The sequence below is a fragment of the Zerene cesonia genome, chromosome 9 (genome assembly GCF_012273895.1).
Source record: "Zerene cesonia ecotype Mississippi chromosome 9, Zerene_cesonia_1.1, whole genome shotgun sequence".
Classification (NCBI taxonomy): Eukaryota; Metazoa; Arthropoda; class Insecta; order Lepidoptera; family Pieridae; genus Zerene; species Zerene cesonia.
The window spans coordinates 1,945,337-1,961,757 of record NC_052110.1 but is presented as its reverse complement, the minus strand read 5'-3'; the positions used below and the strand labels follow the sequence as shown (position 1 = coordinate 1,961,757).

The 16,421-nt window shown below is 33.6% G+C and overlaps 1 protein-coding gene across 2 annotated transcripts in view; it reads right to left on the bottom strand.

Moving 5' to 3' along the window:
- Window positions 1-1,250: 1,250 nt before the first annotated feature.
- Window positions 1,251-16,421, bottom strand: part of LOC119829038 (fibroblast growth factor receptor homolog 1-like) — a 61,747-nt gene continuing 46,576 nt past the window's right edge. Inside the window, exons 3-15 of one of the 2 annotated variants that reach the window (XM_038351401.1) lie at window positions 12,363-12,519; window positions 10,869-10,990; window positions 8,703-8,978; window positions 7,898-8,089; window positions 7,552-7,754; window positions 6,478-6,613; window positions 5,894-6,150; window positions 5,135-5,372; window positions 4,413-4,602; window positions 4,156-4,267; window positions 3,733-3,926; window positions 2,825-2,962; window positions 1,251-2,557 (exon numbers count right to left, since the gene is read on the bottom strand). In XM_038351401.1, the coding sequence (XP_038207329.1) occupies window positions 2,353-2,557; window positions 2,825-2,962; window positions 3,733-3,926; window positions 4,156-4,267; window positions 4,413-4,602; window positions 5,135-5,372; window positions 5,894-6,150; window positions 6,478-6,613; window positions 7,552-7,754; window positions 7,898-8,089; window positions 8,703-8,978; window positions 10,869-10,990; window positions 12,363-12,519 (2,420 nt within the window). In that variant the 3' untranslated portion in view covers window positions 1,251-2,352. Of the gene's footprint in view, window positions 2,558-2,824; window positions 2,963-3,732; window positions 3,927-4,155; window positions 4,268-4,412; window positions 4,603-5,134; window positions 5,373-5,893; window positions 6,151-6,477; window positions 6,614-6,887; window positions 7,106-7,551; window positions 7,755-7,897; window positions 8,090-8,702; window positions 8,979-10,868; window positions 10,991-12,362; window positions 12,520-16,421 lie in introns of both variants that reach the window. The other variant, XM_038351400.1, reaches the window with a different exon arrangement.

Here is a 16,421-nt window from a genome sequence, read left to right as displayed (position 1 = left end):
ACAAGTGAGGTATTAATAAGGTAACAATATTTTTTACATTTTATATGGTTCTAAATTTTTATAGTAATAGAAGGCGGAACCGGAATCATAGAGAAACTTGTAGGAAAACATAAATGTGATCTTTATGGTTGGAATATTAAGGTGCTACGTAACAAAAATCAAAACGTGAAATCAACGTTATAAAAATCAACTGCAGAAAGATAGTGAATAAGCATATTATACGAATCATGAACTTTTAGTTGATCTTAAAAATACATATTTATTGAGATCTAAATATAGTAAACCAGCTTTTGCCCACGGCTACGCACACGTTAAATTCGGAGTAGTTTAACAGATTTTGTTATTCATATCTTCCTCTTTTAATTAAAAAAAACCCCATCAAAATCCGTTGCGTAGTTTCAAAGATTTAAGCATACATAGGGATAGAGAAAGCGACTTTGTTTTATACTATGTAGTGATATCGTATTATCGAAAATTGCTACCGTATTATATAAAATTAAGGCATCAAAAACAAAACAAATTTTTCATTTGCACTAGCATTCTTTATTCACATCATAGTCCCATACAACATAAAATAACATACAATCAAAAAATTGACAAATATACAAACAATTTTGGTACGTATTTCGTCTTAACGAATCAACTCCATCTATATTTCTAAATACCGATCAATTTTGATTAACTTTTTCCCTTCTCACAATAGATAATAAACTATATAATTTACTAAAAGAATTATTTATTGATTATTGTTAAATGCATATTTTATTAACTCATACATTCACTCCATTTATTTATATTACAGTAATTTATATTTACAGGACAATATAAACATACATTATATTAATCGTTCTATAAGTGGTTTAAAATATAAAAAAGACAGAAACACTGCGAAGTGTTTGTGGTATAAACGTAGGTAATTCTAATAATTTTTTACACTATTAAACTCTATTTAATACAATTTTATTAGCAATTATAACTTACAACTAATTAAGTACAAAAATAATTTGGTGGTGAAATGCATTAATTTAAACTGGTGATGTCATAGACTAGAGATTCCAGAGATAAAATACTTACAAATAACATAGACATAAGAAAACCAGTGCTTGCCATCTTTGCAATAGATTGCAAAGATCATTTTGATTATTTTATACATACCACGAAGCAAAATTAAAATTAATATACGTCATGATCCTTCAAACTTTCTTAAAATAATATATTTCGTAGAACAAAAAACATCAATTTAAATCCTGAACATAAATCAAAAGTATCTTAAAGAATACTAGTTTATAAGATATTTGCAATTCCTAAGGCACAATGTAATATAATCTCATAAAAATACTTGACTATACTAATTTTCAAAATAATACTTTTATAATACAACGATTCGTTCAAGCTTTGGTTTAATATGTACAATTTAATAACGCATGCACACATTAAAAGAATATTTACAACAATATCTATGCATTTATGATAAATAAATAAAAAATTACAAAAAATGAATAACATTCATCATTCAGTCAATAAATATGCGACGCCTTGCGTAAATGTAAAATAACTTAATTCTAAGATTTTTCGTAAAAATCACCATCAGTGATTTAGGTGGGCATTTTCAAATATAATATTTTAAAAATGTTTCACATTTTCTGGTTCCAATAACGTACATCGTCTTGTCAGGAGCGATATTCATTATCATTTAAAGAAGGCACAGTATCTGTCATGATATAAACATTCAGTCAAACCTACTTTAAAAATGCTTGAAATCAACTTCTATTTTTTTTTATGAAAAAAAAAAACTTTGACAAAAATTTAATTATTAAACGTTGTCATTACACCAGCTATATAGAGGTTTTTACATTTCAAATATCGTATTCGAGTCTTTGAATGATCAATAAACCATAGATTGTCCTATTTGACAACCACATATATTGATAATTCCCATGTAATTTCGATTCCATACAATTTTATATTTATTTCAGTTGCCTACCATATTATAACATTTTTAATACCTGACTTTATAATCCATTAAAACAAGTATGAAATACTCTGAGCTAAAATTACAAAGTAATTTCACAAGTGCATTAAATTGTTAGCTCGTTGGATTCATTATAAGAATAGCTAACTCCTAATGTTATGAGTTTAACATATTCTTACCAGCCAAAACCATCTTAAAGAACAGTCAGGAAATTCAAAATAAGCGCAGAAAGTTTCCCTTAATATACGCAAAATTTTGTAATACTGTTTAGTTCTTGGCAAAATAACTTCTTCGTTTTTATAAGAAACCTTCTCTAAAATTACCATTTCTCGGAAAGTCATAAAAATGTTTCAATAAAGTTCCTTGTATTAAGAATTCTCCTATTTTATGAATGGGAATTCACTGTCACTTTCATCTCCAGAGCCGTCGTAGCTTGAGGGTGGGGTATCCAACTGCGGGAGACCTAAATCCAGGTATTCCTGGTTGGCTGTGACTGTCAGGATCTTATCCAGGTCTTCGACCAGCTCTGTAAATGATGGTCGGTCGCCGGGAGAGAATGACCAGCATTCTCGCATTAGCATGTAGCTGAAATAAATTATTTGAATTATTAAACATGTAGCCATGACATTTTGACATTACGAATAATAATGATAAATTCGTAATAAATATTATAAAGGAAAAAACTCACTCAGTTAAATTGAACAATGCTATAATTGTAAAAGATACAAAATAGCAGTATTAAAAAGCTAATAAGTACTCAAAGCATCTCCGAGGAGACAGCGTAACAAGGGAGGTGCACCGCGCCATGCCCAACCCAAGTACTAGGAGACAAGCAAACTAAGGGGGACTCACATCTCCAAGCTGCAGCAGGGCGGCTTCTCCATGCGGTGCCCGGCGCTGAGGTGCTGGTACATGTACTGCCCCGCCACCGTGGGGTACGGGGTGCCGCCCAGTGTCATTATCTCCCACAGCAGTACGCCGAAGGACCAGCTGGTAACACAAATTATGATATTGAAAACAATTTTAGATATATTAAGTTTCAATGCTAAAACACAGGACAAAGAAATTGCCATTGAGGGAAAAGTAAAGTCCTATGTCCTTTCAATCTCTATGGAACATAATACATTGAACAATATACATTTTTATATACCTAAAGGCGGTTGCTTTAAATAGTAAGAAGCAGGAAAAAAGTTGTAGAATTAAAAGTTCTATAGTACGGCTATTAGCAAATCACACATCAGTCTATGTGGACAGTAAGTCGTAGTAATTTTTGTCGATTATTTGCATTTTGTGTTAATACAGCTGTTGGCTGAGAAATTTTGAAAGAATAAAAAAAAATTGATCACGAGACGAGATTCGAACCCACGTCTTTTTTGCGTCTTTAAAATTTCTTCTACTCTTTCGGTTTTATGTGCTTAAGGCCACTCCACGCCATCTCTTGAGATGATTAAGAACCATCACAACCAATACGAAACATTATTTCAATGATTACAATATTTTATCGATGGAACGCGACCTTTGTTAAATCCTACTAATATTATAAATGCTGAAGTTTGTAAGGTTGTGTGTATGTTTGTTACTCTTTCACACCAAAACTACTGAACCGATTGCAATGAAAGCTGGACAACTGGAATTACACATAGGCAAGTTTTTATCCTATTATAAATATTACGCGGGTGAACGGCGTGGCGCAGCTAGTTTAATTATAAAGCATTTCAAGGTATACAATTAAAAGTTAAAAACAGGTGTCGGCGACTCACACGTCCGTCTGCGTGGTGAACACCTTGTGGTAGAGCGACTCGGGCGCCATCCACCGCACGGGCAGGCGGCCCTCGGTCTTCTTGCGGTAGTAGTCGTTGCTGTGCACGTCCTTCGCCAGCCCGAAGTCGGCGATCTTCAGCACGCAGTCGTCCGACACCAGCACGTTGCGCGCCGCCAGGTCGCGGTGGATGCACTGGAATGTGACTTGTCATTTGCGATCCTTGCTAATGTTAGATGCGAACGTGTCTGTGTGTTTGTCTGTCTATCTGTCCGTCTGTTTGTCTCTTTGTCTTTACGTCAAATCGAAGCGACTTTATGGTATGTTCTTTGAAATAGGTTTTAACTTTTAATGGGTCAATCTCCTGGGAATTTCCATCCGAATGAAAAGTTAATTCGAGCGGAGGCTAATAAATTGCACTTACCCGTCTGGAAGCTAGATACTCCATGCCTCTTGCCACTTGATATGAGAATGAAACTAAATCCTTCTGCGTTAGGGTTTTCTTTTCTTTGAGATCTTCAGTCGGAGATTCATATCTGAAATAAAATGAATATTCCTCAAGTGGTATTTTATATCATTACCTTAAATAAAATATCTTTAATATTTTTTATATACTTTGTTGATTATTTGATTCCAACGCCATCTATATTGAATCTGGTGTACTATTACAACCAAACGTACCTATTGCCCGGTCGGTGGTTCCTCAGAAATTCTCTCAAATTTCCATTCGGAGCGTATTCCACAATAACGTAGAGGGGTCCGTCCTGGGTACAGCAACCGAGTAAGTTGATGATGTTCACGTGCTTGCCTATCATCTTCATCATCTCCATTTCGGATACCAAAGCCATCATTTCAGCGTCTGTGTGTCCCTCTGAAAATTTATTAGAAATACATCAAATATTGGAAAAGTAAAACAAACAGCAAAGTTTTTAGCAAGAAACCATTGCTAAAAACTACTAAACAGGAAATTAAGCGTCTGTTTGAAACACCAAATTATTTAACAGCTTTTGATTAAATGAAGGTATATTATACTAATTGTATAATAAAATTTTCATGAATAAAAATATTTTTCTAATACAGAGTTAACATTATTTTGTGTCTTAAATGGGTACGCATTCGTGACACACAAATATCTAATTGTTTTTCAAAGAATCTGCTATTAGTACAGCTTTGTATCGTCTTTATAATAATCTTAATAAAACAATACAATTATTTTTCTTAGGTTGGAAATCTTGCACGGGGAAGAAGCCGTGAGTTATGTTGTATTAGAGCAGGTGCCACTGGAGCTGGTCATAATTCGTCTGCTACCTCCTCAGCGGCAGATCGAACCTTTTGCTTTCTCTATTTTTTTTAACGTCATATTGGTCAATGGAGCTGGGAACCTAACAAAATATCACTATTACCTTTCAACATCTTAACAGCGACGACAGACTGCACGGCGGGCTTGACGATCCCCACGCAGTCCGCCTTCACGACCTTCCCGAACTCGCCTTCGCCGAGCACCTTGCCCAGCGCCAGCGCGTCGCGCGGCACCTCCCAGTCTATGTCCACGGGCAACTCGTATTCCGACATCAGCATTGATTCCGTGTTGTTCTGCACTTGGGATAGTTTCTGCTTTTCGATTTTCACTACGGGCATGAGCTGAAATTTCGATATTTATTCTTAAATGGAATCTTACAGCTGATAATATAATAATTGCTTTATATTAAAGGAACGATGATCGACACAACAATAACAATTAAGATGGTGCAGTTAAAATTTCGAACCGGTTCCACGACTTCTTGATAGTGCTTCTGATAGCTTATATGAAACTTTATATACATCTACACTAATGTTATAAAAGGAAACTTATGTATTTTTGTATGTTTGTAACGTTTTCACTCAAAAAATGCAGGACCTGTTTCAATAATTCTTTCACCATTAGAAAGGTGCAACTTCACTGGCTATATATGCTATATATGAAACATAAAGAATAAAAGCATATATACATAGGCTATATATGTACCACGGGCAAAGCTGGGACGAACAGCGGGTAACATATATTTTCATACATTATTTATCATTTGCCATTTATTTTGACCAGATATCCAGAATTTATAAAACCGGCCATTATAATTAATTGACTTCTATAGTATATAACAAGTAAGTACCAATAAACTAACCAGTCCCTCCCCAGTGGCGTTAGGCGAACCGTTCATCTGCGGTTTCTCCACCGTCACCTTCTTCGTCCAGTGTGTGACGATCACCGCTCTGGCCGTTTCAATCGCCAATTGCTTCTTGAGTTTCTCCTGCTTCAACTTCTTGAATATCATCACCACTATAATCGCGGCTACGAAGAACATGGCTCCAAGCACCGCTGTTAGAATGTTTATTAGGAGCGTGTGCTTCCCGTGGTCTAACGCCTCGGGTACTGGAAATGCTGTTGAGATATGAAGTGTTTAGTTATGGAAACGTAATGTATAAGTAATGCGTATAAGACGCATTTAAAAAATTTGGATTACTCTTATAAACACTTGAAATAACTATACTTTTCTATTTGAATTTACAAAAATGCAATCTCAGCAGTTCCTAGAAATTCCAAACAACATTGTTTTAATATCGAAATTACAAAGATATCTTCATTGATGTAGAGTAGACGAAAAATATCTAACAGTCCGGTTGTCTTCATAATATACGGTACTAGATATAGGCATTGATAACTTATATTATGTTTAGATAAATTCAAATATAAACAAAATATGCTTACAATCAAGAACAGTCAAATATCCTTTGGCTGTGGTGTTCCCCAATGAATTCAATGCAACGCAGACGTACCAGCCCTCGTCTTCTTTAGTAACATTATAAATCGTTAACTGTTCTGGCATGTCTGAAGGGTTTTCCGTCTAAAATAATGAGTATTATTTTAATATCATATAGTATTTATATTGTCATCCATGCGACACGAGAATATACAATAATATGAATATGCGTAAAACGATAATTTATAAGTATTGCGACTTAAACCAAGGACGGAAAGTATAGATACAAGTAATAAAGTGTATTCATTACAAGAATATGCATAATGGAAACGATAATATATACAATAAATCAGAAATAATAGAATTTCAAGCGAACATGCATCCACACAACACACATGCGTTAATAACAAGCCCTCACCAGAACGACTTTAGAAACATCATTATACACGATTGGCTCTTTGCTAGCCGGGTCCGACGTAGACTCATTATAAATGTACTCGTGTTTATTAAAATACATCCAATAAACAGACGGATGTAGGTCTGAGAGAAATTCGCAGCTGAATTTCGCCGTTTGGCCAACGAGCTTCGTCTGATTGACGGCGCCTTGTGTTAGCACCGGTTTTGCGTATAGTCGTTCTAGGAACAAACAACATATCATTAATCTCCACGTTAATAATCGGAAGATAGATGCATCCAATTTATAAGTGCCTACACAATCTGCGCAGATTGCTTGCTGATAAGACAAATGAGGCGAAGTAATCTACTGCGACAGGAGCATCCATAATAATCGAAATTCCCGTTCTGCGGAAACTAAATTGCAGTTATAAATTTGCCCATCAACCTTCGTTATCTGTGCGGGAAGGAGTGTACATTGAGTTAGAGAACCTTTAGCCTTAGAAATTAAATGAGTTATGGGAAAGTGAACCATCACCGAGAGCCGTCACCAGTTAGTTATTGATTACAATAGTGCTTCGATGAAATTTATTGTGTTTCGATTCTTCCACCATTATTTATGTGCTTTTATGTGAGTTACAATTTGAAGACTATTCGATGTAACCTCCACCTAAGTAAAGAATAAAGACCTCTATTCGATCTCCAACCGGAGTTGGTGCATCACTAGGTCCGACTTCTGCGTCTTTCAACGACGTGTTGTACGGTCTGAGCCAGTAGACTAGAGGCTCTAGATCTGATACTGGTGGACATTGCAGTTGTACCGTATCGTTTACTAGCACTGTGATGTTGCCAGGATACCCCTCTTTTATGTACGGACTTGACGGATATCGCTCTACGAAGTACGTTTTTAGTTAGTTTTCTATTCATTTCATTGATTTTAATTAATTGTTCAACTAGCTCTTATATTATATTTGACATAAACCCAGGACAAAAGACTATGTTAAGAGAACAATTACCTAATAATAGTAATCTTACCTTGAATATGAAGGGAGTAGTTATGCTGAACACACCCTAATTCGTTGCAAACCTTGCAGGTGTAGTTGCCATTATCGGCCTTAGTCAATTCGTCTAAAGACATAGACCATTTACCATACGATGGCTTGAAGTAACTCCTGGATATCGGCGTAACATTATTTTTGTACCACGTTATGTTCGGCATAGGATTACCTGTGAAAGTTTACGAGGTTGTAAAGTATTTATATCTACAGCTGTTTGGTTTACGGTTAGGAATATCATTTTAGTTAACGTGGGTTAATGCCTCCCTTGGCGTAAACAGCGGTTATTTGTAAACATCTCGTTATATTTTTATCATAATTCAGTCTTATGAGAGAAGATATTATGGTTCAAAATTTAGAGAGAAGGAGGATCTGTTTTGTCGTGATTTAATCCCAGTTTTTACACGAAATTGCCAAGTAATTATAATGCATAAATAATAGAGATAAACAGATGTGAAAGATTTTGATGCAATTTATTTTTTTATGTAAAGATTAAAACTTCAAGGTTCTTCACTTAATATGTTAAATTTCGTAAATCACATCAACTCTAATAATTAGAAATTAAAAACTTTTTAACGTATTTTAAACGCGATTTATTCATTATATTATTAACCCGACGTTTCGAACACTTTACAGCGAGCGTGGTCACGGGGAGATGAGAATGTTTAATGTCTAAATGTATAATACTCGTGTAAAATCAAACACAAGAAAATACTAACTCGAGTAATATTTCCAACGAAACTAAACAAAGAACATAGTAAAGAAACAGTGTTACATTGTCTTACCTTCAGCTGCACATTTGAACCTAATAGAACTGCCAGCAGGTTTCATTTCCATATTAAACATTTTCAATGGGTGCTTGAATTTTGGCGCATATTTCGATTTAGTGTTATCCACGTGGCCATAGTTGAGATGTTCTTTTTCATATCTCTCGTCCAGATCGTCATCTTTCACGTCGTATTCTCTATGCGTTTCACCTATTGTGTTGTTGTCAACTAATTGGGCGGAGTGCTGCGATAATATTTCTGGCATTGGTCGTTGGCTGTCATCTGACTGGTATTCTGGAATATTAGGCGGTATTGTTAGTGCGGGGGTTGATATTTATTTATTGTTATATTCTATTGTGTTGAATCAATCTTATATTGGTGCCTGATAACAAAGTTATATGAGATACCCAAAAGTAAAACGGGACCCTGTTACTAAGATTTCGCCATCTATCTTTTACTCATACTACGTTAGACAGCTAAAATTTTTAAAATGATGTATTTCTGTTTTCTCGATTTTTTAACATTGATGTTATAACATAGAGTTATAGAGATAAAACTAGCACGGTGATTAATTGTAGAATAACCTTTTTTTTTCCTTTGTGAACGGAACGCTTAGTGTCATTAGTCCAACTCGCAATTGACCGATTCATTCTAGATTTATTTTCGAGATTTCCAACCGACATAAATACGATATTTGATTGGCACAAACTCTTACATTCGCCTAGTTTTTAATCTAACTGTTAATCATTTTAAAGGTTGTAAGAAAAATGAATAGATAGACTTGGTGTCATAAGTAAAATATTCCCAATGCATGGGTCGCATCTGATTACAATTTAGATTTCCATACCCTGAACTAAAAATACCGCCATTTAAGTCTTTATAGATTTGAATTCGTCGCGAATCAAGTACAACAGGAAACAATAATCGTGAAATTCAGACGCACGCGACAGAATCCTCTTTGAAAACATGGAAATATTTATTAACAAAACATTTCATCGGTTCACTGCAATTTAGAGGCATTCAGCCAGCTATGTTTACACATCTGGATAGCCAATAAAGATGCCATTTAAATATCATATCAAAATATCTTGGGACTTACACAGAGTTCATGTGCTTACTTATGTATAGTAATTATTTACGGTATGGATAAACTGTAAATGTAATTAGTAATATAATGTATGAAACAAGTGTATTTGTATTTTTATTAACAAACGTTTGTACTTTCAAATTGCAGAACTAGATTTAATTTAAATGTGACTGCACGGAAGCACCAGCTTCCAAATAAATCAATAATCAAATTCGGTTCACTCAGTCGAGAGTTCTGAGGTAACAACTCAACAATAACAAAAAATAAAGTCGAACTGGTAAAAACCTCTTTTTTAATGTCGGTTGAAAAGACCTTTAAAAATGATTAGAAAAACTAATAAAAATAACTTCCACAAAAAAGCAAATCCTATCCTACTAATATCATAAATGCGAAAGTTTGTAATGATGTGTGTGTGTGTTTGTTGTTCTTTCACGCAAAAACTACTGAACACATTGCAATGAAATTTGGTACGTAGATAGCTGGATAACTGGAATAACATATAGGCAACTTTTTATCCCGATATTCCTTCGGGATACGGACTGACGCGGGTGAAACCGCGGAGCGCAGCTAGTCATATACAAAAGTATAATTAATTTAAAACAGTACATCTAGTTCTCTTGAAACTTAACAAGTCTAGAAAACAAACATTAAATTTTAAATGCATATTATAAAATACCAGTGTTTCCTTTAGCAACTAATCTTTAGTGCTGTGAGAAATAATAGACACAGTAATTAAATCAACTCGCTTGCTGGAGATCTACTCTCGCCAAGTTAACGATTATTATCTATTGGATGTGAGCTGTTTTTCTCCTTTATTACAAGCTAAACATATAAAAATAAAATTTGTTTATCAACCTTTTCATATAAGGAGGTTCTCAATGCAAGAGTACGGTCAAGTGTGTTAAATAGATATTGTAAGATTTAACAATAATGATTCTTTTGGTGTGGCCCTTCTCTTGTAGTCCCATTTAAATTTAATCCAAATTTCACATATTTGGCGCCTTTTTTAAATTTTATCTGCATCTCTACTTGAAATGCTTTGTTTTTGTAAATTTTTCTTATTAAAAACTATTTAAATGTATGTTTTAAACAGATACCTTCGATATCTCCAAGATCACGCCTGTGCTTGATAGTGACGCTCATCTCCTTCGTGTTATCTTCTTCGTTCTGACACGCGTATACACCAGCATCCTTCGCACGGAATCCTTTTATTCGTAACCTGAGGGAAAAACAATTTTATAATCATTAGTTTATTAAAGTGAAAGTAGAGTCATAGGCCACAAAGCTGTTATGGGACTATTAAAATTACTAGCGATCCGCCCCGGCTTCGCCCGTGGTACATGTATAGCCTTCCTCAATAAATGGGCCATCTAACACTGAAAGAATTTTTCAAATCGAACCAGTAATTCTTTAGCTTGGTGCGTTCAAACAAACAAACAAACTCTTCAGCTTTATAATATTAGTATAGATTACCTAACTTTCTAGTTAGGTTATCCAATTAATTATAGGATTTATCCAATAAAAGATACAAAATGACATAAGTCAGATATATACCGATCGCAACAGCTAAAATTCCCAAAAATACTAAATTTTATAAGGTTATATTTTTCAAAAATAAATCAAATTTGCATAGCATATAATATTTTGTTTATTTTATAAGGTTTTATACGTAACAAAATCTCATTAGCAGTGTAGTCACAACAACGTTACGCGTTAATATCATAGAAATATCTTAGAAACAGTATCGCCTACCGAAAATTCCTCACTATGACCACTTAACTCCGGATAATCCCTCTGAACTTGCAAGTATGCGTACCGAGCTTTACACACAAGAAATATGTGATATTTTCATATTTGTTTGTCCAAAACCCCCACTCCATTGCATTAATGTAATACCATTATACAGTCGATTCAACGCATCATGATCGACAGTTTGTTTTCAATAGCTCGACTTTGACCAGTTGCATTTGATTTATTGGCTGTATTTTCAGCTTCGACATAGAAATGCGTAAATATTGATGTAAATTCTGATCGAATTAGATTTAGTCCAATATCGCTTTCGAGAATTCTAATTCTGCGATGATACGCGACGCACGATTTTCACAGTTCATAGAATTTTTATTATTGGTGGATTTTATGAGTGTTTTATTTATACGCCTTCCTATTAGAAAAGGGGTTTTTGTATATTGTAATAGAGTATTTACTAGAAATATGAATGCAATATGCTTTAATATATTTGAGTGAAATCTCAATTCAATGAATTGAAGGAGTAAAAGTTCTGCCATTACATTATTTTAAATGGTTTTGAATTTTATTTCATAAACCAGTCTAATAAAAGGTAAAAGGATAAACATTTATACAGGAAGGGAGGAGTGAATTACGTTTTGAAAGAAAGAACTAGATACAGCTTTGAATATAATGGACATACTCTTAGAAAAGAATGTGAAATGTGTGTTAATACGATTCATTCATCATAAGTCTTTGTCAACGTGTCGATTAATATGTGAGTATAATATTTATAACTATAAATATATATAAATTATAATAAATGAATATAATATCTAATAGTATTAGACGTCAATTACACTAACCATTGCCTCTGTTGAACCAGCCGCGTCCTACTTTGGTAATCAATTGGTTTTCCATCAAAGTACCATCTCACGGATGGTAACTGATTTCTTGGCTTCAGTCCACAGATAAGACGTAGCCTTTCGTTCGTAGGCGCTTCTATTACAGTGTATGCGTCATCTGAAACAAATATGAATAATAATTATTATTACGATTTACTCATAATATGGCTGCTCATAATATTACTCGAAAATATAGCTTCTGAACTGTTTTATACAAATGTGCAGTAAGGTTAGTATGTTATGTTCCATGCTATTTCTCATTTAAAATCAAATAATTAATACTGAAAAGTTTAAACCTGGCGGTCTTCTCTGCAGTTACGAAATAAATTAATCTCTAAAAAAGTTCAAATTTCCTAGTTCTAATAGTCTTCAATAATATTATATTAGTATTGAGTTTGTTACAATTATGCATTTAGACATTATTGACATCCCATACATAACCGGGTTAGAAAATAATTACATCGGTAATAAAAACAAAAACGTGTCGCACATGCGAAAGCCAAATTTGACGTCGCTCACGTTCCCTGAACATATCGTTTTAAATTTCGCGATATTTCAATGTTTTATGAGCAATCAACTTAAGAACAATCACCGTTAAATGTTTATGCAAATAATATTTACAATGTAAGGCGCACTCAAGAATCAAAAGAAATGTTTTAATTTAGCAAAGTTTCAAATCGTCTTTCTTTCTTTAGCGTTCCGCGTATTTCGACCATTTGTAATAACATCACTTCCCTCGTGTTGCGAAAAATGTTTTGTATTTCAGAGGTTCTTTTTATTTTAGGATTCATATAGAACATGAATGATATTTATGACTAAAGTGCTTAAAATCATATTAATTTATTGAGATGAATAGAAAAAATAACATACTCGGGAAAATAGTGATACGAAAACGAAATAAATCTGTATTTTTTATGTAAGAGTCGAGCGAAATTCCGCGGGTGTGGGAGCCATTGAACTGTATACTTTTCCTCACCCTTCCCAGTTTTTCCTTTATTTCCGTCGTCAATCCCTTCCTTATTATATCATTAAAAGCGTTCAACGCATTTGCAGCGTCCCTACATCTACAAAAGCCTATGGGCGTTGGTGGTCTTTTATCATCAGGCGATCCACCAGCTCCGTTAGCCGAACGTAGTATAAGGCTAAACATAGCACGAAACTTGGCAAAAAAGGTAATTGGCAAAAAATTTTAATACTTCTAACTTTCATTTGCATCTGCTAAATCAGCATAAGATTCATGATTTAAGTCAAGACCATGGCACAGATTCTAAAATTCCATTTTTTGTCGAAGCATTTTACGATACGGGACACTGTTGCATTTCTTTGTTTTGAAAGTGGGCTCGGTTGAAGCATTAACGGCCGCGCAGATTTGTGGCCTGTGAAATATTGGCTTTTGAACAGTGTTGCGCTTTGTTCGATCGATGGATTCACTCGCTGAATGTTTCGCGACCTTTGTTTACCAAGTTCGTTGCGCCGTAGTATAAATAAGTCTGACAATATAGAATGGGTTATGTGTTGAAATTTCAGATGAGATACGGGCGATTAGTAATTTGGCTGCTGGTTTTGATTTAACGCGAAAACAATATTGCCGACGCAAGGTTTCATTTATATTGCTTTATTATAGTCAGATGTGAGATTTTTATGAGGAAATCTTGGATTTTAAATTTTTGATTCACACATAATTTTATTTATTACATTGTTTATATGGTATGGCGCATGGCTTTTTCACACTTATTTCAATTTAGAACAGTGTGTTTTTATTTTCTCATTCATACATTTTTAAACGTAGGTACGTATCATCATAATTATTTGAGATTTAAATATTATAAGGCTGTACCTGATCATTCTAACATTAAAGTTAAAAATTAATCTGAATTGTATAATATCGATATATTGAGCTCATCACTACTTGTTTCGCGAACGCCTTAAAGTCGACTCGCTTGCATGTGCTGAACACATGCAAGCCTCGCCCTTGGACCCGAAAAAAGCTTTCTCGGCTCTCAATTGGGTATTTTTGTTTTTGAAAACAAAAAACCATCGTGAGAACATACGTCATTATTATTGACCAGTCGCCTTTATTAATGAATACGTGACATTTTTATGAAGTCTCCATAATATTTATAAGTAAATCTTCTCTATATAGCAGTTGTGTATGTCTATTTCAATTATTTTTTAACAATTGCATGAACCATCGAACAGGTATTATTATTTAAATAACACTGAATCGTAAATTTAAATCGAATGTAATAAATGCATAATAATAACATTTTATTTTATTTCGATGCGAAACTGTGATAAATATTAATAAACCTAGCATAGCATAGCTAGTGCATAACTCAAACATATTTAACTATATATAACAATAAACGTATTTATGCTTAAATATACTCATTTAACAATGAGAACAAATTGCAATTTAACAGTCAATTCATAATCGATGCAAATCGAGTTAATACCATTGTCTCAAAGCGTTGTCAAATTATTCGCCCACAAAAATCAGCCTAATTTCATAGCATCATTGAATTTCTTACAACCTCCATATATTTCGATTGTATTCAAATTACACACATAATGCAGTGCTTTCTATAATAATCGGATCAAAACTGTCATCGCCTTTTGTTTTTAAACAAATGAAGCCTTTAACAATGAAGATATAATCCCAAAACTAAACGTAGCTCATTTTGTGTTCTTTTTTGTACATCTACATAATTTAGTGTGTTGATTCAGTGAGCCTTCTATGTATATATTTATTCAGAACGTAAAACTTAAAGCTCTCTTTAACCGTCCTCCTAGCACCGTCATTTATCCTAAATATATACAAAATAATCAAATCGTAATGCAATGTCATTAATACGCTATGAAAGTTGACAAAAAACTATCGCGTTCTATTTAAAAAGATTTATAACCTCGACAACAAGTTATTCTGTGTAGTGCATTAGAGTTGACATTTCAAATCCAGCAAACTTATAATACAGAAGATAAATCATGTAATTTTGACATATCCACATGCGTCAAAGGTGAACATCCGAGGGAAATGGCACTGTGTCAAAATTATAAGGAGAAAAGTCAAGCGGGTGCCTGGCACGCGTATCAGAGTTCCGTACCTTTATTTATGTTGCAATTTAATTAATTAGACACTCATTGTATTAATCTGAATGTGCATATTTCTAAAACGTATTAATAAAATACAAAGAAAAATATAATAAAAAAATAGTAAAATATAATACCTCACTCATTAAAAATGTGGTATTCGGAGCAAAATAACACGGATAAAGCGGTCACATCAGTGTTTTATTATTTTGCATTTCACTAAAATTACTCTTTATAATAAGACGTATGAAATACGAATCTTTTGTAATTCAAACATTGTATGAGTTTTTGATTGCTTGGACTGAATCCAAGAAGCGTGGGAGTCCCAAAATCAAATGCTAAAGTGTATTACATTTTTACGTAATGGCCATAAGAGCAATGTATATTTTTATATCGATTTATTTTTAAAATATTTTAATGGATTAATGATGCTAACCTCTAGTTCAATAAAATCTCTGATTAATGTGATCGATAGATGCGTAAATCATTTTGTGGATTTATTTTAGACGTATTAGATTTGGTGGAATTAGTAGTGAAATCTCTTGGATTTTAAATATAAAAGTCTGAAGTGTACTTAGTTGTCTACCAGAAATTAATTTGTGATAATATTAAACTGACGTCACCAAAGATCTCGGCTATAAAGAAGAATTCCACAATAATGTCTGAAAGATATAACTCATCTAGTATTTCTTCAATTATATTTGTTTAATCGTTACGCAAATTGATGATGGTTACGAGGAACTTTTTATACGTAAATAGCCAGCCAAAACTGAGGAATCGTTTTAACTGGGAAGTCATTAAACTGATGAAGTTGACCCCTTGTTTAAGTGAATGTCAATGCAGTAATTAACGATGTCGTTGGACTGTATGCTCTCGTATCGGATGAAGGGTTCGATTATTTACAAAATAATCAATGTCTCGATGTAAATA